At 37.1% G+C, this 21688-nt stretch overlaps 2 protein-coding genes across 22 annotated transcripts in view; one reads left to right on the top strand and one right to left on the bottom strand.

Moving 5' to 3' along the window:
• Positions 1-1217: 1217 nt before the first annotated feature.
• Positions 1218-14054, top strand: NSUN7 (NOP2/Sun RNA methyltransferase family member 7; the record flags this gene model as incomplete). The annotated part of the gene is given in 13 exon segments (XM_031588515.2): positions 1218-1302; positions 1305-1532; positions 1930-1988; positions 3255-3385; positions 4638-4790; positions 6110-6293; positions 7081-7297; positions 7933-8076; positions 8803-8904; positions 9429-9543; positions 11377-11494; positions 12412-13058; positions 13968-14054. Coding segments are annotated over 12 exon segments (2148 nt in total), but the record flags the coding sequence as incomplete, so codon positions are not given.
• Positions 14055-14316: 262 nt separating this feature from the next.
• APBB2 (amyloid beta precursor protein binding family B member 2) overlaps positions 14317-21688 on the bottom strand; it is a 166852-nt gene continuing 159480 nt past the window's right edge. For all 21 annotated transcript variants that reach the window (XM_090139517.1, XM_090139522.1, XM_090139518.1 and 18 more), the window contains 4 exons: positions 21279-21362; positions 20695-20810; positions 19719-19898; positions 14317-19170 (listed from right to left, as the gene is read on the bottom strand). In XM_090139517.1, the coding sequence (XP_089995643.1) occupies positions 19003-19170; positions 19719-19898; positions 20695-20810; positions 21279-21362 (548 nt within the window). In that variant the 3' untranslated portion in view covers positions 14317-19002. The remainder of the gene's footprint in view (positions 19171-19718; positions 19899-20694; positions 20811-21278; positions 21363-21688) is intronic.

The raw sequence follows: 21688 nt of genomic DNA, 5'->3' as shown, positions 1-21688 counted from the left end.
CAGTGCAAAGTATCCTGAAAACATTTAAGAATTTTCTACTTTTTAAAAGCAAGAGTTTTGGTTACGTTTAGGAGTCAGCTTTCTTCCAATAGCACTACTTGTTCTGTTTCAGTATGACTTTGTTATACGCTTACGTTTGCTCCACAGGGCCCTCTGTGCTGCTTCTCACACTGGGCATGGTTGTGGTGCTGGACTCTCACCAGCACCTGTTGGTCTGAGGCATAGGACCTCTGCAGAGTTAGCAGCTCTCAGTTTTGGGGTACAAATAATATACCCTGGGAAAGCAGAATGAGAAGTGGCCTCCTCCAGATGAGCTACCAGAATGCAAAATGTTAAGTCATTTGCTAGGGAGTTATGGGCTGTCCTGGATAGATGCTGACTTGTGCCAGACTTGGAGAGGTTGGGGGAGAGATGGCCTGAGCATCACCAAAGGTGAGAAAAGAACTTGAGCTCGGGACTGCTGGCTTAGCCAGCGGTATTTCATGGCTGCCTGCTAGAGAAGGAACAGTTTATGTTCTGCCTTTCTCCTTCCCAGCCAGTGTGCTACTTTCCTCATTCTCTGATACACCTTGTGTGAATGGGAAGAGTAGAGGGTAGAGGAAAACTGGATGCTAGGCAAGTATTGTCACAGGAGAAGAGGCATGTAATTTGTCTCAAATGTTAGGGGAGCTAAAATACACACAGCTATTTTTCTGTTAGAATTCAACATGGTTCTCTTGTGTTTCTGTTCTCTGGTATTCTTCCCTAGACAGGAACACTAATGTATGTATATCTTTGCTCTATCACTAGATTTGCCTTGGCATAGCTAGCCCTGTTCTGAACATTTAACCTTCTAAGCCAAAGGATAGAGTGACTTCTAAGCATTGTCATAAATGCACGTTACAACAACCAAAGCCTGTAGGGTAAATCAGATCTCTATAATCTCTTTAGGGTCATTTTTTACAAAGCACTAGATTCTTGGAAACAAGTAACCAGTCTTCTTTGTGTCTGCATTAGTGAAAATAAATAAGGTAAGTGAACTACTAAAAATACTTCTCTACGGTATGCAAGTTGATGGGCTTACGCAAGTATATATGTATTTGTAGGGTTAGTGCCTAAAAACAAATAAATTCTATTGAAAACCTGAAAGTGAAGGTAAAAGTGTATTCTAGTGAAAAAAAAATTCACAATTCAATGTAAACTTTCTTTTTTTTTTTGCAGGACTGTGACTTGCACAATCAACAACTGGAAAAGTGCCAGGTTCTAAGAGCAACTTGGTGCCTTTTCATAAGGATGTTAGAAATTATACTTCAGATTTGAATGAAATGAAAAAGGAGCTGCTGAGAAAAGAACAATGACTCTGATTAAAAAGAATGTCTGTCATGACTCTGTATACATAAATGCAGCTAAGATTTTTCAAGGCATTCATAATAAAAAGCCAAAGGATAGAGCGTTAGTGCGATATGGTGATGACTCAGTATCTCCCATGCTGACTCTTAAAGATGAGTATTCCCAGCGTTTATCTTACGAACTAGCTTTCAGTGCTCTGAAATGTAAGTACAAAACTTTCCCAAGAATTGCCAGTAGAAATGATGTGACAGAGAGGAGTATATAAATAAAACCTATGTAGTTTTTGCCTGAGGACAGAGATTTGGGTAATCTTTTGTAAATTAAGTAGTAATTTACAACTAGATTAGTAGTATCCCTCAGATATTTAAATATAACTAAGTGTTGGTTATGTTTTATAGAATCAAACATTTAAAATCTGTACTCGTTCTTTTAAGGTAATTAGAGTTGTTACTGTACACGAGTAAACTTTCACTTAATTTTTATGATGTTCAAACTTTCAGATTTTTCTCTACTATTCTGTAAATATTTGCTGTTCTTACATATAATTTAGTATTTCACAGTATAACTTGTCAATGTTTTTTTTTTTTTTTTTTTTTACAGATCAAGATCTCCTTGAAGAAATACTGCTAGATAGTCATGTTTACCCATGTCATTCAATAGTAAGCGAACATTTTATTTCAGATGGTTCTTTCCATATGGTAACCTGAGATCAAAATATTTATATTCTTTTTCATTAGTTGTCCAAACTACGAATCTCCAGTCTTCTAGATGAGTTGTTAGTGAGATTCTTTGGTGTTGCATCCCAATGCTGGAAATTATTGTCAGAGAAAGAAACTAAGAGAGTGAACCATAATGCTTACTGCACTGTATTACTAGCTGTGTAATGCTGTCCATGAGCCAGGAAAAGTCACATAATAGGATACCAGCACCTATGGCACTTGTTCAGGGAGTTTGACTCCTGTTTTCTGCCTATTTCTTGAACAAGACAAGGTAGTTCAGACTCTTGTTTGCAAGCTCCCAGGAGCATCCTAACCAATCCTGCAGGCAAAGATCTTTTTGTCCTCTTTTGTGTGAAGCTCTCTGTTGAATACAGTGTATGGCTTGTCCAGTTTTAGTGAGTACAAAGAGTACAAGGATTGCCCAAGTACAGAGACTGGGGCTTTTGAAGAAGCAAAGAGAAGCTTTTGGATTCTATCTGGGCTCCCCTTGTTTTTACACTCAAAGGTGCTTTGGATAAAATAAAGAACGGCACTCAATGCTTTCCCACTTGAGTCCCCTTGTGAGTGGAAAGTGTAGAGTGAACCATATCAGACAGAAGAAAGCACTGAACCCAGGTTTCATTTCCTGGGCAAACTATGTTGTGAAAAGAAAATCTGGAGAAGGCAGAATAACCTGCTATTCCATCCTGTGGTGCCTTTGATGCTTTTTGATAATTACAAGATTAATTTGAACTGATGTTAATTGCATAGATTGATGTGATCAGGCAAATGATCCAGCAGTAATGTTTGATTTTCAGCTTGGTTTTGCAAGGTGATGAGACTTAGGCAATTTCTGTTTGATGGTCTGCCTCTAGTAACTTGAGTGTTCTAGCTTGTATCAGTCCTACTTGTGAGAAGGTAAGATGTATCCAAGAGTAATGGAAGTGCTTTTAATTCCTGTCTTTAAGGAGGAGTTGCTGCCTAAGTTAAATGTTTAGGCACAGGAAAGAGATTTTACCATTGTTCTCAATGCTTGCAATGTAATGGCTTGAGCTCATCAGTCACTGTATCCAAAGAATCCTATGAAAGAAACTGATAGAAAAAAAGTGTTTCATTGGAATTGTTCTGTGTCTTACACAGGAGATTACTGCTTGATTTGGACTTTTTTTTTTTTCCAGAAATGAGGAAAAGTGCCTTATTCTCTATTCAGTTGTTCTTCTGTTGCAGCCAGATGAATTAACCAGCCTGCTTCTTGTGATGCTTTATGACCTGCAAGACAGAGAGTTTGAAGCACGAGAGATATCTGATGAGGAGGAACCTATAGCAGAAGTTCGGGAAATAGAAAATTTTCTATGCAGGTACATGTGCTAAGAATTTTGTAGTTGTTGGTGGTATATATTAGCAGAAATACAGAATTCTATAGCAACCACTTTTTTCCCCCTGATTTTGAATATTACAGATACCTTTTATCTTGAAATCTTGCAAAATTTGCCTTAATTTTTGATGAGAAAGTGATTTGAAGGGAAACTTTCTTACTCGGGTAATAAAAAAACATTGCTAACAACCTATATTGCAACTTATTTTACTAGAAATAGGTAGCTTATTCTGTACCTCCTGAAATTACTTTCATATAATTTTAGGAAAAAAGAAATGAAATTTTTAGCAAACATTCATAAATACGTCTACATTCATTCATAAATTGTATAGTTCACTATGCATTTGCTAAACATTCATAAATACGTTGCATGGAAGGCATCAATGTGTATCATAAATGTTACGCTCAAAAATGTGAATGTAATAGCCAAGTGCCAAAGGGTTATAGAATGGAATAACGTTCCTTTATTCAGCAATACTGCTTTATGAAACTTTGTTAAATACATATTAAGTAATTAGAGGGGGAAAAAAAAGACAATAGGTAAAATAAACATTTTAAGTAGTGTTCAAGTGTACAGTTCCTGTCTGCTGCAATTTCTTAGACAGAATTGTACTGCTGCTAGATGTAGAATAGTCCTAAAATTTCACAAGCATCCTATGTGCAAGGTGTTCACGGAGGGCAGACAGTTATATAGCTTAACACTAATAAATTTTATTTGTTTTGAAGTATCACACATCATAAACAGGCATAAAGCTTTTGGGAGTAAAAGACCAGAAATATTTAGTCTGACATTTTCATGTAAGAACAAAACCACCTCCTGGCTGCCATCACAATTCTGTCATTTCTATACCTGGTTAGAGGTCACCTTTCTTTATGCGCGTGCTTTTATTTCAATCACGGAATGTCCAGCAAAAGTGTGATTATATTCCATGGATTGCAGTTCCGAATCCGTATTTTCTCTCCCCCTCCACTTTATTTTATTTTTCACAACTTTTGGAGACCTGTTTTGTATTTGTCTGCCATAATTCCAGACCTGTGTATACTCAAAGACAGTAGTCTCAGTCATGCTACTCTACAGTAAAATACCTATGCCTATATATTTTCTCTATGAACTTGCAAAGCGAGAGCTCACTGTTGGTTTTCAAGCAAGAGACTGTTTTAATAAAAATGTTACCTGTAAGTAGTTGGTGCCAACACTTAAAAAAATGTAGTAAGCTGATGACTATATTTTTTAGGTTTAGGATCAAATTGGCAGCTGCACTAGCAAGATGTCGCATCAAGTATGATGCTCTTTCAATTGAATACTTTCTACCAGAAACTATAAGGAAGCATGAACAGAGAGCTTCTGCCTTGCCTTTATGCGCTTGGATAAATACACTGAAGACCAGGTAACATCTTAAGTGTCACCTAATATTTTAGTTTTTACATATATTATTGGATAGTTTGCTGTACTCTTGTAAAATTTCCAGGCTAGTTGATTGCTTGTAATTTAAGTTTCTTATAAAAGTCCTGCTCAGTAGAATAATGTTGGAATATGCTGTTTGTTTGTTTTAAAGTTTTATATATTACAGTAACTGTATTAATGAATTTCCATTAATATAAATGGAAGATACAAAAGAGTTTGTTATAGACTATTGCTTTTGTGGATATTCACCAAAAGAGTAGTTTTTTTCCTGACTTGATCTCCCTACGAGGGCGAGTAGATTTCGTGAAGAAAAACAGAGATTTTGTAAAAAAGCAGGTGATATCTAAGGTCTTTTCCTACCTAAGCATATTGGTATAAACAATAACATTGGCAAAGGGTGCTAAGACAGATAAAATACTTCAAACTGGTGTTTATTATGTAAAGACTGTGTCAACTACTAATGATTCTTTTAATCATCATTCACTGTGTCATGAAGTGTGTAACGCTGGTGTTTCCAGTCTCGTTATCCATTCTGTTATACAAATAATGCATTTTATGGTGTATTCAGGAGTTTTCAATACTTTTGTCTTGGAGCAATATTCTGTGCTTATTGGTGGTTATGGTTTTCTTAAGACAAAGTGTCTGACTGCAATCTTTCACCCTTTAGCTCAGATTGAGATTTAAAGGCTGCAGCATTGATCCTACCTTTAAAACATGACATAAGCTCATAGCACTGTCTAAAACTGCATTTCAACATACAAGTTTTGGTATATATGCCTTTAAATCTTCATGATATTTGAATTGCAAACCTCAGCATTTATTTCTTTATTACATTCGCACAAGGATTACTTCAGATAGTAATTGTTAAATTCATTGGTGAACTGGGATACATTGAAAGCAATTGAAAGAACCAAGCTATTCTGGCAGTAAATTTGTTACAGGGTCTCCTGAGCTCAAGGATATCTATATATTGGTGCTTTGAATCATTCTCTGGAGACACACACCACTTCCTTCATTTGTTATCGCACTTAATAACTTAAGAGTCAAAACAAGAACTTTGAAGCCTGCAATAGTGTGATTTCCCCTCCTTTGTCAGACAGTACTACTATCTTACGTGTGTGTGTGTGTAATCTATACACGTATTTTATACACACATGCAATATGTTTTACACAGCCACAGGTGTAGGGATGTGTACCCCAATGTAGACATTAAAGAAATAAAAGTCAGTGATCAACATCAGTGTGAGTTATGTTGCTTATGAAGGTGGTGTATATTTAATGGTCAGAACTGTATGTTAACAGCCTTCAAGATGTCTTCAGAGATTTGAAGAGTAAGGGATTCACTGAAGTTGAATCTGTGTCAGACATCAAGGGTTACACTTACTGTTTGGACCAGCATTGCCACGACGTCTTGTTTTTCCCTTCCTCTCTTAAAGACGAACTGCTTAGTTTAGATCTATTTGCAGATTGCAGACTCTTACTGCAGGTGAGTTGGTGCCACCCTTGAGTGAGTAATATGAACCTGCAAAGCACAATGATGCTTTACATTCAAATAAGGTCACGTCCTGTGTGACTGCCCTATTACATCAGGCAGGCAGAAACATACTCTGAGCAGCTTTTGGACATGTTTAAAAATCAGAAGTTCAGAAACAGATTCATTTATTAAGATTTGCATGAAAGTATCAGTACTCATAATTCATCATTACAGTTATAGTAATAAAATGTTGTAAAATTAATTTTAAAACTGTCAAAAGTGATTGAAAATGTGGCTGCACTTCTGAAAATATGAGGAAAGTTTCTGTGTAACTCAGTGTACGTTATCCCCACTTAGAAGATGACAGTATGTAAATATTCACGTTCTGTAGCTGAAGAGGAATATTATGAATATTTCTGATGGGATAATGATGAACAGAACAGAATAATTCGGGTTGGAAGGATCATAGAATCACAGGAATTATAGAAAGGTTGAAGTTGAAAGGGACCTTTAAAAATCCAGTTCCAACCAACCTGCCATAGGCAGGGGCACCTTCCATGATCACATTGCTCAAAGCCCTCTGATTTAAGTGAAGTTCAGTGATTTTGACTTAAGATGCTTGATTTTGTCGTCTTAAAAATTCCATGTTGGCAGCTATATATGATTAGTTCTTTCTCCTCCTCTCTTTTCTATTTATCATGAAAATAGTGAATTAATTTCCTAATTTGGAAAAGAAGATTGGTGCTCAGAGAAACCCAAATAGTTGGTAACACTGAATTTTTGTGTCACTGTTTTATAGGATAAGTCTCGCAGCCTTGCTGTACATTCTGTACAGGCGCTGTTGAATACAGATGATGATGATGATGTGATTGTGGCTCACCTGGGTTCCCACCTCACTATCGCTCATATGTCAGCACTGAGAAATCACAGCACGTCCACAGTTTTTGTTTGTGGAGTAAAAACTTCTGCAAAAGCAGCTGAACTGGGAGACTTGTTCAGTCACATGGGATGTAAAAGTATGTGTTGAAACAGTTGGTATGCGGAAGGTATTGCAATATAGATTTTGATAGAGTTTGTGATAACTATAAATGGGTCATAAATCTATCAGACTTTAGAGGTCCCTTCTTTGAAGATTTGGGAGGTTAGTAATAGATTATTTTTGTCATAGAGTGAACGGACAATTCCTTAGCTACAATCAGGCTCAACAAGGTTGCAGATTAGCCAGATTCCTGAAATGTTACAGTGAAATTCTCCACGTAAGTAGTTCCTGTGTAATGGATGGGATCTGCAAACTGCGGCACCCACGTATCTGGTATCTTGACTGTTGCTTTTCAGGTTGATTTTTACCTGTTTCTGAGATTGCTTATCCAAAATTTATAAAGTTCTCCAGTTTACCCAGAGGATGTGATCAAACAGTAACAAACTGGCACCCAATTAGCAGTCTCTTCAGTGGAAGATGCTAAGGCTTAATCCCTCAGTCTGCCTGAAATCAGTGGGATGCTGGGGGGGGTCTGGTCCAGCAGGCTGTAGCTTTGTGCAATTTTGTGTAACACTGCTGTCTCTTCAACCCCATCACTTTAAAATTAGACAGGCTTGCTTTAGTGTTGAACTGCTGAGTTTCACACCCCCTCCCCTTTTTATTTTATTTCAGATATTCAGTTGTTACATGAAGACTTCACTGAGATCGAACCAAAAGACCCCAGACTTCACAATGCAAAAGTCATTTTGTTGATACCACAGTGCTCTGGACTGAGTTTTAGTAATCCAATAGATTTTATTTTGACTGAACATGGAGGTAACTTCTGATACCATAGCTAATGCATGCTTTCTGGTAGAAATATTTCCTTAGGTATTGTGATTTGAACAATACAGCTGCTCTGATAAAATGTAATCTTTTTATAAGATAAACAAAATGCACAAAACTTCCTTTAAACTGCTATAAAAGATATATTAATGACTTGCATAATTCTCTGTGTGTGACATACATGCAGATTACATTGGAAAAACAAAAGAGAATAATGTGTAATCAATTACTCAGATTTTTCCAAATAAAGAGAGCAAGAATGTATTTGTCCTACCTTGGAATTCTTAATAAGAAAACAAAATCTTTCTGTGTGACACTGAAGGGTTAGGAGCATTTTGTGAAGGCAATTTCAAGTCAACGGTATGAAGTTTGAGGGTTCTTCTGGGGAGAAGAGTATATATTGCCTTTTTTTCAAGCAAAAAGAAAAATTTGTGTCAATATATGAGTACATAACTTTTTATTAATCACACTTTTTTAATGACTATTTATAATAGCCCACTCATTGTCCAGCTTTCATTAAACAAAGAAGAGGCAGTAGTAATTAGAGGTAAACTTGACAAGGAAAGAATTGCTTAGGCACTCGTGATATTGTAATCCGTAAGGCCTGCCTTCTCACTGTACCAGTGACCATCAGGTCTGCTACCAAAGCCTTTTCTGCAAACTGAATGTTAAGACCAAGAGCAGCCATGTTAATAAATGACAACTCTTTGCATTTAGATGCAGGATTGCTGAAAGACCTCTACCAAGGATCTGTGTCTAAGGATAAACTCTGTATTCTCGCTGAGAGGCAGCTGAATGAGTTGATGCATGCAATGAAATGTAAGTGTGCAATGAAATGTAAGTGTGCTGGCAGTTAGGTTCCTCAAAAGATTTTTTTATACTGTCAATTTTGTTATACTACAACCAGATTTATATTGTTAAAAATACACTGATTAGTCTGAGTTAACAGTAAATGTTTAACCTCCAAATAACGATTTCCTCAAGACTAAGGGTTTTTGTATTGTGATATCTGCCAGCCATTAATACAACAGCCTTTGGGTTTGCATAAGCAACTGCCTGAATCAGGCTCAGTTTTGGCTAAGTTGTAAATGTAGTCCATCTTCAAACTGCCACTTTCTTCTGCCTTTCCTTTAGCAGATGTGTGAAAAGACAGCCCTGAATTTGTGCTGAAATTTGCCAGTATTTGAAAAGATTTCAATTGTTAAAAAGCTCACGTGCAGGAGAGTGTACTTTATTGGTAAAAATTGCATACAAGCATAATTTTCATACTGGTTTTAGTCCTTACTAAACCACTGTGTATCAAGGATTTTAACATTGAGATCTTTTAAAATTTTATTTTGTAGTTCAAGTACAATCTATTGTTTACTGCACTTCTTCAGTTTACCCAGAAGAGAACGAACAAGTAGTGCAAAAAGCACTGGAATTTGGTGTGAAAGGAAAAAACCTGAAACCATTCAGGTATGGCATGAGTAGTTCTGTCTATGGAAAACTTGAAGTAGCATAGTTCTTATCTTAGTCCAATCTGTGTCTTGTATTAGATTAACAATATCACCTTCAGCTGCCTCTGATTCCATTCTTTTTGATGTTAAGAGGTACTAAGTAGTACTCCTAATGTTTTCATTTATTGCTTTCCCCCATTAGAAGAGAACAAAGCTAGTTTAAGACAAGGTGGAGAGGGGAAGTTGGGAATTTGGTTGTTTGCACCCAGCTTCTGACCTGGAATCAGTTCCAAAGGAAAAAGGAACCAAGTCTTAAATTGTGAGAACAATAGAAGAACGTCAGCCTCTGCTGCTCCACTGCTTGTGTTTGTATTCAGAGTGACTTTGGGGAGGATATAGGGATCAGGCTGTATTACCAAAGCATCCTGTATAATCACAACAGATACAAATATGTACGAAAAAATTGTAATTCTGTTGTGTCTGTAATGTCTATGAAGAATTTACTGTATGGGGGAGAAAGTAGGAGGACCTTTGAGTTCTAAGGTCTCTGAGTTATTTGAATGTAAATAGTATACACATTCATTATTTATATCACAGAATTAATTCATAAAAAAAAAGGTGGTTTTTTTTTTTTTTCAGGAGCTTTGACTTTTTTTCTTCAGGAAAAAAGTTCCCCTTTGTCTAAGACAAAAACCTCCCATTAGAAAATTTTTCAGAAATCCTAAAACTACTTCAGTGTTTTGCAGAAACATCATGAAACTTGTCATCCCCCCACCACGCAACACTTCTGCTTTGAAATACTGGGTAATCGCAGATAATAAGAAATGTAAAAATGCATTGGAATTTTTTGCAGAACTCAGCAAATTTGTGGCTGAGGATGGGCGGAACTTCATAAATAATGATTCTAGACTTAGTTCATCCTTCACTATCCTGCACAGATCTTGGATTTTTGTCCCGGTACCATGAAGCTGCTGGCAGCCAGTGTAAACAAAGCAATAACAGAATACCATAAATGAAATACAGTGTGATCATGCTTGTCTTAGGTTGAAAGCTCAAGCTTTCCTTATATAAGAAGTATTCCTTATCATGGTTCCTCATGCATTTCTCTTAACATGTGGTAACTCTCTTTACTAGAAAAATACAGAACCCAGTGAAAAATTCTGAGCACCTGTGTTCAGAGTATAGCAGCTCTGAAAGAAACAAGTCATGCTGATAAAATGTTCTTTGGGATCATCAGATACTCTTCCATCCTGTGACTGACTTGTTCTTGGCCTTATGAACCAAATCACTGCTGTCTGTTTTGTAGCAGCTGGGAATTGCTGGAGTACAGGGGGAACGTGGGAAAAGGAGACTTCCTTCCTTCCTTCCTTCCTTGTTGATACATCACAAAACAGTAAATTGAAAAAAAAAAAAAAAAAACACCCACTGGAGTCCTGGTTGTTGAGTATGGCAAATGGGATATTTAGCTTACATAAATTATTTATTAAGAGAAACACTTTTTGACTCAAAGTCAACCTCTTTATAATTTCTATGTACTGCTGAGTGCCTTCAGAGCATTCCCAAGTTCTTGGACAACTCGACTACCCAGCTATGGAAGACTCAAGAAAGAATGTAGTTCTTAATTATGTTGGATATACATACATTATCTGGTGGTTAATGTAATTTAATATTGAAAATAACTCTAAAAAGATTAACTTTTATGTCTTGATTAGCCCTTTTTAAAAAAAAAGAATGAAGATAGGTTTTATAAAACTTTCATTTGCAAGACACACTTTACAAATCCCTTTTAATGTATCCGTGTTTTTTTTCCTTGTATATTCTTACTTCTTGGTCATTTCTTTCTTTTTGTCAGACTGATTCCTCCTGTCCTTCCTGCATGCTCCAATCCAGAGTCCTGCACTGAATCTTTTTTCAAAATAGAACCATCGGAAATTTCCAGCGGCTGTTTTCTGGCTGTTATAGCAAGAGAGGTAAGAAAACTAACATTTAAAATCACTTCACAGTAGAGAACAATTGTCATTTTCTACAAAAAGAATACATAAATGGAACATGTGAGAATAATTAAATAAACCTGGTTGGTTTTTAAGATTTCTTGAAAAGACCAAAGAATTGGCGAGCTACAGCTTTTGTAGAAGTACCTTTAATTGAAATGTGCACAATGCTTTAGGCTGAGCACAGCTTTTCTACATGTACTTCTATTTTGGAGCAGTTGTGGTCAGAGCAATCTCTTTATCTAGGTCTGTGCAAGGAACATTTTGGAGGAAACGTTGGAGTCAAATCTTGGAATGAGCTACGCAGCTTGGGATTAGACTCATTCTAACAGTGTCTAGTAAAGTTATTGGTTAGGTCTGTATGTATCACCAGATGTGCCAGCATGCAAGCAGGCAGTGTCACCAGTAAGGATTAAGACTGCATTACAAATTGTATTAAATGGATAGGAATGTTTCTTTTCTAAACTAAGTTATATGCAAATCTGGGCAGGGAAACTTTGCTGAATAAACAGAAAAGCCTTAGCATGATTTCCTGAGGAAAGACCTTAGAAGGATGGTTTGCATTTCTGAGTGTCATGCTTTTCATCTTTTGTGGCGGAGATATAAACTTTTTCACCAAAAGGAGGAGGGGCTTTCCAAGCCCATAAGGTTTAAATAACCATGCTGTGCAGACATTCGTCTACTGAAGTCCAGAACTCATTTTCCCTCTTCTGGCCTGTAGAGGGCAAAGTCTCTGGAAGAGCAAGTGTTCAGACACCACACAACAGTCAGGTCCTTTATTTATTGAGCAAACAGTGATTCTGCTGTACCTTTCTTGTGGAGTAGATATCTGGGTTTACTGAATTGATTTTACAGCTGTTTCTTCAATTTATTATTGTTTCCTTTGAAATTTGCAGACAGACTCTTCCAAAAATGTGTCCACTAAAGATATTTTGTCTCACGCTGCAGCAAAAGGACTACTAGACAGCATTCTAGGTAAATCAAAGGAAGAAGAGAAGCAAGAGAAAGTAACGCAACGTGGAAGTGATACTGCTCATACTCGCATAGAGCCAAAGGCTGCTGAGGTCCCTCACCGTGAAGCTGTATCTAACAGGAAAGCTGCAGTTGTAGTATCCAAAGTTGAAAGCAAACGAAAAAAAAAGCCAACCAACCAACCACGTGATCATGTTCAGCTGAAGAAACCTACCATCAACCCAGTTTCAGATGCAGGTGTTTCTAAAATGCCAAAGCACACATCTGTTGTCAAGGTGCACAGAAAGCAGACACAAGCTAGAAAGCCACGTGCAGAATGTAAAGAAATGGTCGCATTGAAGATAGTGGAAATCGTTTTTCCTCCAGTGATATCACCGTATGGACATCCTCAAGGAAACCAACCCAGGATGCCAGCTCATATCTCTCTGCTCCAGTCCAGACAGAGGAATAGAAGTTTGAGGGGTAGAGAACCTCCTCCACCTGTGTCTAAAGTGGTCAAACCAACAGTGCTTAGAAATTCTCAATCAGGGCTGTAAGAATCTTCAAACTTTCCCCTAGCTTTTTATAAAAGGTAAAGATTCCTGTATATATTTATTCACGCATGTAGATTGCAATATACCTTTATTCATTAGAATCTCACTGTGAGACTAATTCTCAGATATTTGCATGGAAGTAGCTATGTTAGCCGTTTAAAACCAAAAATTATATTTTAAAGTAGATGCAGCTCAGTTGCATAAGGCTGATAGACCACAGATGGAGTCAGGTGAAAAATACTGCAGCTTTTTGCTATAGACTTTAAAATGACAAGTTACAGCATACCGTTTTTATAATTACTTTTTGGACTGTGACACATAGAAACTAAGCCTCGCACAGTAAGCAAGTTAGTTCAGTTTTATCTCTCAAGATGTGAATTTTTCTACAAACAGCTGTCCAAGTACATTTGAACCCGTAGGCTTTCCAATATAAATTCCTTTGGTTTCCACTCACAGGTGCTTAAAAATATTATAAGGGGAAACTATATAAATATTACATTGCATTATGTCAATTCAGTATTTTTAGTCTATATTATAGCTCTTTTCACATCAGATAAGCTGCTATTATCCACGTAAGTTATTTTTATAAATAGTGTAACTATTTATCTGAATAATGACTGAACACAAGGACTGAAAAAGTTTGCCACAGTTCAGAAATCAGCAGTGGGAACCTAACCTGTTCCCCATTGCTAACAAATGCAGAATAAATGAATATCTACATTTGTCTGCTAATCTGAGCACAATGTACTAAGTGACTTAGTACTAAATATGGGCAGTATAAACAGAAAAAGTAACTCAGGAATTGTTAGCAATCATTTATGGCAGTTGGTAAGACTTTATTCAATGTAAACACGCCAAATGTCAGCAATATGATATGGAATCTTAAAGATTTAGACCTGTGCAGAGAAAATGTTTTAACATCTTTATTTTCTTCCTGTCCACACCAGCCAACGTAGATGGATGAACTTTAGAAGAACGGATGTATTACACCATCAGCATAGAGAACTGCTGCTGCTTCACCAGATAAATATTTCTACTTCACTGAATCAGTGAAAAATTCTGTTAATGTCTTTAACCAGAGTCGCCTGTTGTACTCAAAGGTATCATATCACTCACCTGCAATACATCTCTGTGAGTAACCTATGCTCCTTACCTGGTCCAATAAAAGGAAAAGCTCTGTTTTTGTTTCTGAACAAACTTACCTAGACCTGTCTGTTTGCAATGTATAGAACTGGAACAAAAACTAAAAATCCCATGTTCTTTCAAATCACCTTCAAGGAGGATTCTACGTAATAGACAAAAGGAATGGAAAGTAGGGTTAGTTTGTTTTTTTAATATGGTTGTTAAACGCCTAAAAGAAGCTTAAGAGACTCTTAAATTAGAGAAGTGAACTTGAATATTTTTAAAAATGGAGATTAGTGTCTCTCATTTACTAAAGATTGATTAAAATGACTCCAAAATGAATGTGCTTTGGGCTTACACGTGATGTTCCACACTTGGCCTTTTATCTTGTTTTGAGGGAGCTGAATCCTTCAGATGTTACGGAGACCAAACCAGTGGTGACCTTGATATCTTACCAAGAATACGAAAGAGCTAGCAGTGAAGATTTTAGTTCAGCAGGTTTACCAGCTTGCTTGGTGAGCACCGAACATCACCTGATGGCAACATCTGAGACTGACTTCAAAGGGCTTGTGGATAGGGGCCTGAACGCTCAATTAAACACTTCTTAAAAATAAAGTGAAGTGAAACTGTAACATATTTAACTAGTTCTCATTATCCCAGCTAAATATTTGTAATTTTCAACTAGAAGCCATTGATTCAGCTTTATAGATACAAAAGCCTCCATGGTACTGCTACTGACTCTAAACAGCCATCATATATTTTTCCCTTCCCTCAATTTGGAGCAAGAAAAGAAATAATTTCCCAGTTCCACGGACCAGCAACAGTTGAGACAATCATTTTATGCAGCCAAATTTATTCTCAGAACAGATTACATTTAAATGTGTAGAAGTGGACAACAGCAGGGGAAATGGCACTTTTCAGCATCAATTGGGTGCTCTATGCAATGCTGAGCTCTGCTAGTAACCAGTGGGTGTGGGTCCACATAAATCCAATCTACTTTTGCTGACTGTGTAGCACAAGTTTTTAGCAATGTATGAATTAACTTTCCCAAGGAAAGAATAATGGCATTAAAGGCTGAACCCACATAAGCTGCTGAAATAAGAAAGTGCTGTTTTGCATGGGTGCTTTACCAACAGTTATACATCCCTAATAAAATAATCATCTATGAAATACTTGATAAAATTAAAAAAAAAAAAAATGGATGCAGAACTCTTAGGAAATGACACAGACCTGGAATAAGCTGCCAGACACACCAGAGCCTCTCTTCCTGTCACAAAAAGGCATGTTGCTTCAGCAGGCACAGGTATCTCCACACACAGTGTTATTGTGAGTTGGTTGTAGGCCACTTCCACGCAATTCCTGTTATTTCTATTTAAAGTCCTCATAGTTGTCTCTGTAGCCTTGTACCTCCCACACCACTTCTCCCCCAGTGAGACAAGTGAAACAAACAGTGACTTAAAGAAAACCTACAGCCAGCACTGCGGATTTCAAAAGGAAGGCTTTTATCTCTCATTTTTGATGGTGAATATAAATCTCCTTGCTTCTGCAAGGGAGCACATTAATGACGTGAGTGATGTGTGATACTTACCTCTAGTTTACTACTTGCATTGAAAAAAATAAGAAATTAGCTTCGCTTTACATGATTTTTCTACAGACTTCAATAAAAATGTGACTACAAATAATTACAAAGTTGCCTTTTCTTAGGCAACCTATAGTATACAGCGTAGAGAATGTTACAAGATCACGTCCAGTAAAGACAATACATCAACATCATAATGCAGGATATTTCAGTAAAAATAGAATAAATAAAATAAAAATATTTTAAGCTGTATTTAACAGGTTAATTTAAAATATGGCATCAGACATACAAGGCATAGTGAACGCACGGCTGCCCGCTTACAGAATCGCTAGGTATTATAAAAAATGCATAGATAACTGAAGGGTTGCTATAACATCAAATAAAACACTGGTAGTTACTCAGACACGTGTATGCCATACATACATTTTTGGCCATGTTTAAAGAGTGCCTCAGTAAGTTGTTTTATAAAAGACAATGAGCTCTGCAATTTTAGGTGTTGATTCTGCAAACACCTGGGTGTATATTTAACACTTTAAAAACTCAGGAGTTCTACTGAAGCCAAAAGGCCACATATTTTGGCCCACTAAGCAAACTACTTAATTATTTGCAAAATCAACAGCATTTTGGTAACAGACAGGAAATTCAGGGGACCTACAGCTTTTCAAATACCTTTCTCTCTCTTTCCCCTCAGCCCTTCCTGCAGTTGCACATCTTTGCCAGTGAAAACTCTGTGTTCAGAGCCTTGTCAACACAGATGTGTAAAGACTCCTGACACAGCTTCTTACCTTTACACTGCTGTTTCCCAAGAGTTGGTTTGGTTTAAACATGGACTGTTTCTCTCTTGGGGAAAAGTAGCACTGTGTAGACAACACTACTTAACTTGATTATACTGTTAAAAATTCTTTGTTGTAAAACAAATAAAAATCCTGGAGTTTCCACCTGGAACTTTAAAAAGAATGATGCTGTCAAAATATTTTCAGTATATAAAACAAAGTTTGATTCAGTAGTCTTATGATTAATAAGGAAACATCCTTTAAATTCACAATCTCGCTTAGCAACATTGTGAGTCACTGCATTTTGATAGCAGCCATGAGAGGAAATGATTTTTTTTTACACTGTTCCTGTCAGGCTTAAGTGGGATCAGCACTTGAATCTGGAGAAACAGGACTAAGTTGGTACACAAGCTGTCATCTCCATGCTTTGAAATCTGGCTTCACGGTCAGTTCAAAGACTACTGAAAGGGGAGGGTTTGCCTTACCTCCCCTCCTGCTCTCCCTATCATCTGCACAGCCACGTGGCCAGCTGGGTCAATTTTGGGGTTTACTCACGTTATGCAGACTGGTCTTCTCCTCCAACTGCACAAGCAATGGAGCTGGTCCAAAGAAGGCAGCAGGAACGTGAGACTTGGGATGGGACAGAATTGCTTCGCTGCCCAGGGTGCAAAAACTCTATTACGCAGAGGTTTGAGATCATAGAATCACCAAGGTTGGAAAGGACCTCTAAGATCATCCAGTCCAACCATCCACCTATCAACAACATTTCCCACTAAACCATGTTCCTCAGGACAACATCTAAACATTTCTTGAACATAGTAGAGGATCAGCTCCTTAGAAGGTATTCTAGAGAGCTCCATTTAGATTATAGCTGCATGGCTAGCCTTCACCTACATTTGCTCATACATCAGGCTAAATGTGTTTTCATAGCTTTTCTACATTTCTAATGAAGGCATTTCTTGAATCATCACTCTTTTCCCTTGTATTCTTAACAGGTTTTGCCCAGGTATTGCTGTTGACTTTTTAAAATAAGAAAAAAAATCATTATTTGTTCAGAACAATCTTGTTTATAACAATCTCTGGCACAGTAAAGTAAAAAAAATGGTTCTTGTAAAAACAACGTTGACAACGTCCTTCTAAAATTACAGCATGACCAAATTTGCAGACTTGGGAGACAGATACAGTTTGGAACATATATATAAATGCAGGCAAAACATTTTTAACATTAGTTAAAAATATCTTTTATGTTCCATTTTCAAAATTTGTACCAATCTGCAGGTCTAAACAGGAGATGGCAAAGAGAGAAAGATGCATAGCTGCATTTGAAGATCAATACAAGACAAAATTTTAAAGGGGCATTTCTGTGCTGACTTTGTCAGAATCTGCAGTTGTGTGGATCAAGCTATTACAGGAGACCTTTGGAGCAAAAGCACTGACATGAAGTTGTCCCACTTGAAACAACATCCTGTTAGAAAACAACTCTCGTGATTTTGTCACAGACCATTAAAAGAATTCCCATTGAATTTAGTAAATAATCAGAAACATGATTGTTCTTTTTGTGGCATGCTAACTATTTAGCAGCAAACTCAGAGGGGGAGTAGTGCAACCCAACACTGAATGGAACATTTGATCAAACACTCATATAGAAAACATCTGTAACGTTTTTGCTTCTGTGAGAGTTTTAAGACAGTAAAACTACTGACTAACTCTTTCATGGTCAGTAAGAGCCCTGTGTGGAACAAACAGTATTTTTGATGAATTAATGACAATTTGGGATGACATATTTAACATCCAACACGTGCTTCTGTATGTTTAAAGATGAAAAGCTTCAATGGATCACCCTGTACTCAATTACAGAAAACACTCCCAGATTTTTCAGCATTGGTTTGGTATCAAACAATTCCTGTCTACAACTGTAATGTACAAACGGAGATCAAATGACAACGATTCACACGAACGTCAGGCAGACCAATGCTGACAAACAATTTAAAATTAACAGGTTAGTTCTGTAAAAAATAAAACTTGGTATTTAATCTGCAGTAATTCAATGGTAGCTGATCCTTGGTATCTACTCCAGTGTTGAGAACCGAAGCGCTGTAGGACCTAAGATTGGTTTGTGACAAATCCAGCTCAAGACGGTGAAACTATCAACTCAAGCGCCATTCACTCCAAGGACTTTAGCATGAGTTCACTGGGAAGGACGTGGCCATATTCTTTCTTTGTGTGAGTTCAGGTAATGTTCACATATTTACAATCAAACAGACCTTCCATTGCTCATGATGTAACTTACTGACAGGAAAAAAATTATTCATGCTTCTTTTCATATCAAACGATGGTGGCAAGAACGAGATAACATGCTTGTCTAGCATTGCTTTGATACGGATAAATTCTCTTAAGACAAAGCATCAGCAATTTGGAACGGAAGGCCAAACACCATCAGTTCATTTCCCTTAGTGTAGCTACTGTTATCTGCAGTTAAATGTTAGGAGAATCTTCTCTCTTATGAAGCTACGGCATGTCGGTGACTGGGCGTTTCTGTTTCAAAGTGTCAATGAGGGACAGCACTCCTCTCTTTACATTGGTTGTGACTCTCCTGGTCACCGAATCTGCAGGTGGTGGGGGAGGCCGAACTTTCTGCGAAGGAGGCCTGGCCACTAAGCACTTCTGATACCGTAACTGCAACAAAGCAGAAGCATTCTGCACTCCTTACTGTAGCCATTACTTTCAGTGCATTTAAAATACATTTAAAATACTTTCTCATGAAATACAGTCAAACTTTCACTCTGACTGTGACAAACAACCCCGATGACGTTAATGAGACATTGGTCTGTTAGACTTTTAGCAGAAACTGTTCTTTAGCACATGACAGATACTACATCATAGCAACAACTCTTTGAAAACTGAAAAATAAGTTTTCTTAAACAAGGACTATTTTTCACTACATTGTCACTGAGTTACATAGAAATATTCTTCCAGTGTTAGATAACTTCTGTAACTACAGAACAGATCTTACACAGGTGTTGAGGAGTTCAGGAGATCAAATGTTAAAAGAGCAGAGTTCACTAAATCAACATTTCAGGCTTATTTTCAATTTACCAGGTATATCAGAATCCAAATTGCTAGGTTTTATATCTCAAGAAATTAACTGCACATTTGGAAATACATATACTGAGGTAGTAGAAAATCTAAGTACTATTAGATGCCTTTTCAAGAAAGTCACTTACCATACAAGCAGCCTGAACAGCTTCTGATACATTGCCTGCATTTGGTTCACACCAAAACACATGGCACTCAAAATGCTGGTTTCCTGTATCCATAATGAAGGCAAATGTATGAACATCCTTGCCTACTCCCATGAAGGACAGAAACCGCACACGACATTCCACCATGATTTCCTCTTCATTCTGGTTATGAATAAAATGATTGTTCATTACTGTCAGATATCCTATGAAATTTTACTTTCAGTGTTAGGTTGATTAAGAAGGGAGAGAACACTGATACAATGAAATTTCTTCTGCAATCTGTGTATACTTGCTGTGCAAAGGCCTGGGCTGAGTCCTCCCTTCTAGGCTACCAGCAGAACACAAGGGCTTTGAGCCTCAGAACTGAAGCATATCATGCACTGTAGTACTGCATGTTTAAAGTGGATGTGGCATTTTTGTGAAGAAATGCATGGCTATTGTGACTTCTAAAGATAGTCCCCTATTACTGGTATGCAGAGATGTGGCTTTAGGACCTAATCAACAGATGCAGATGTGGAACATTCTTTGAAGGTTTCATTTTATTGACTTCTATGAAAAATGCTCTACTAAAGGACAGTGACGTGAAACACAAGTTGTAGTCTTACTCTTGGCTTTCATAGAAAAAATAAAGAAAATACAGGTTAGAACTTAGGATTGCTCCTTACAGCTTAACCTACAACATTTTAGACTCAAAATTTCTAGGAAGGATAATACCATGTTCATTTTAAGCATCTAAAGGTTACTTATAATTTATGTTTCTAAGGACATGCTTGGAATGGTAAATAAAGCTGAAGCTGACACTAGTAGTTGTAAAACAGTGATACAGCCCTACAAAGGAATAAAATGCAAAAAAGGTAAATGAAGTCCAGGAAAAATGAACACTTTCTTCTAATGCTCATGAGTTCCTGGTTTTCAGCACTTGTGTTAAACATGTTTTGAACATGACATTCTGCCTTACTCTTTCACTAATGACTGTGACAGTAGCATCAGCAACATTCATGGTAACTGGCATCCAATCTTCCTTGCTAGAGGAAGCCATCAGACTTTCAATAGCGCTGTTCAGAGTATCCATTCCTAAAACAGAAATAAATGTGTATGAGTAAACAATATTATTTTCACACAGCAGTACACAGTAGTAAATTGTATTGAACTTGGTAAAATGAATATGATGATGAATTTTGAAGCTGGTTTTCTTCATCTGCAGAAGCAAATCAGGTGCCTCTGGCATATTAAAAAAGCATTAGCATCTTGTTATCTGCTTCACCATTTCAGTTATCTAAGGCCCTTTAGTAACAAAGCTCATATTCAGAGAAAGCAGTAAAAAGAAAATGCTTTCTTACCAGCTCCCAAAGTACTCTGGTTGCACAACACACATTTATTTGAAGCACTGAATGCTAGACATTTTCATCTCTGGCTCTTAAGACTCTGAAGTTCAGGAACTGCTCCCATTCCAAAATCATGCTCTTACACTTGGCTAGTCAGAATCCAGCCCTTAAGAGTTTATGCGAGTTCCCTCTGAAGTCACAGATATATAACACATACCCACAGGTTTAGCTACAGGTAGCATTCCCAGGTACTGGACGTGGAACTTCTGCACCAGTTCTGTCTTTGGTGTTGGGAAATCTACTGCATGGGAACAAATATAGATTTCTATTTATTGCTACTCACAGCTCGGAAAAAGACTTTCATTTCATCAATAACCTAAAACAGTTTATCAAGTAATTATACTCTGAAGGCATTGTACTAATTAAAACAAACCTCCACTCCCTCTGACAAGACTAATGCCAAATAATTTCTAAGGGAATTAGAATGTTGCATCATTTAATTCTTCATCTACACTAAAAATAGGGTCACATTATGCTACTGGCATATTAAAAAAAGAAAAAACAACAAAAAATATAAATGAATGTGCCTTTGAGACATAGAGACCTATTTTTCACTGCATAACTATG

This window comes from Phasianus colchicus, chromosome 4 (assembly GCF_987193195.1).
Source record: "Phasianus colchicus chromosome 4, bPhaCol1.hap1.1, whole genome shotgun sequence".
Lineage (NCBI taxonomy): Eukaryota > Metazoa > Chordata > Aves > Galliformes > Phasianidae > Phasianus > Phasianus colchicus.
Note: the sequence above shows the minus strand (reverse complement) of the source record. Positions and strands in the feature narration are given on the sequence as shown.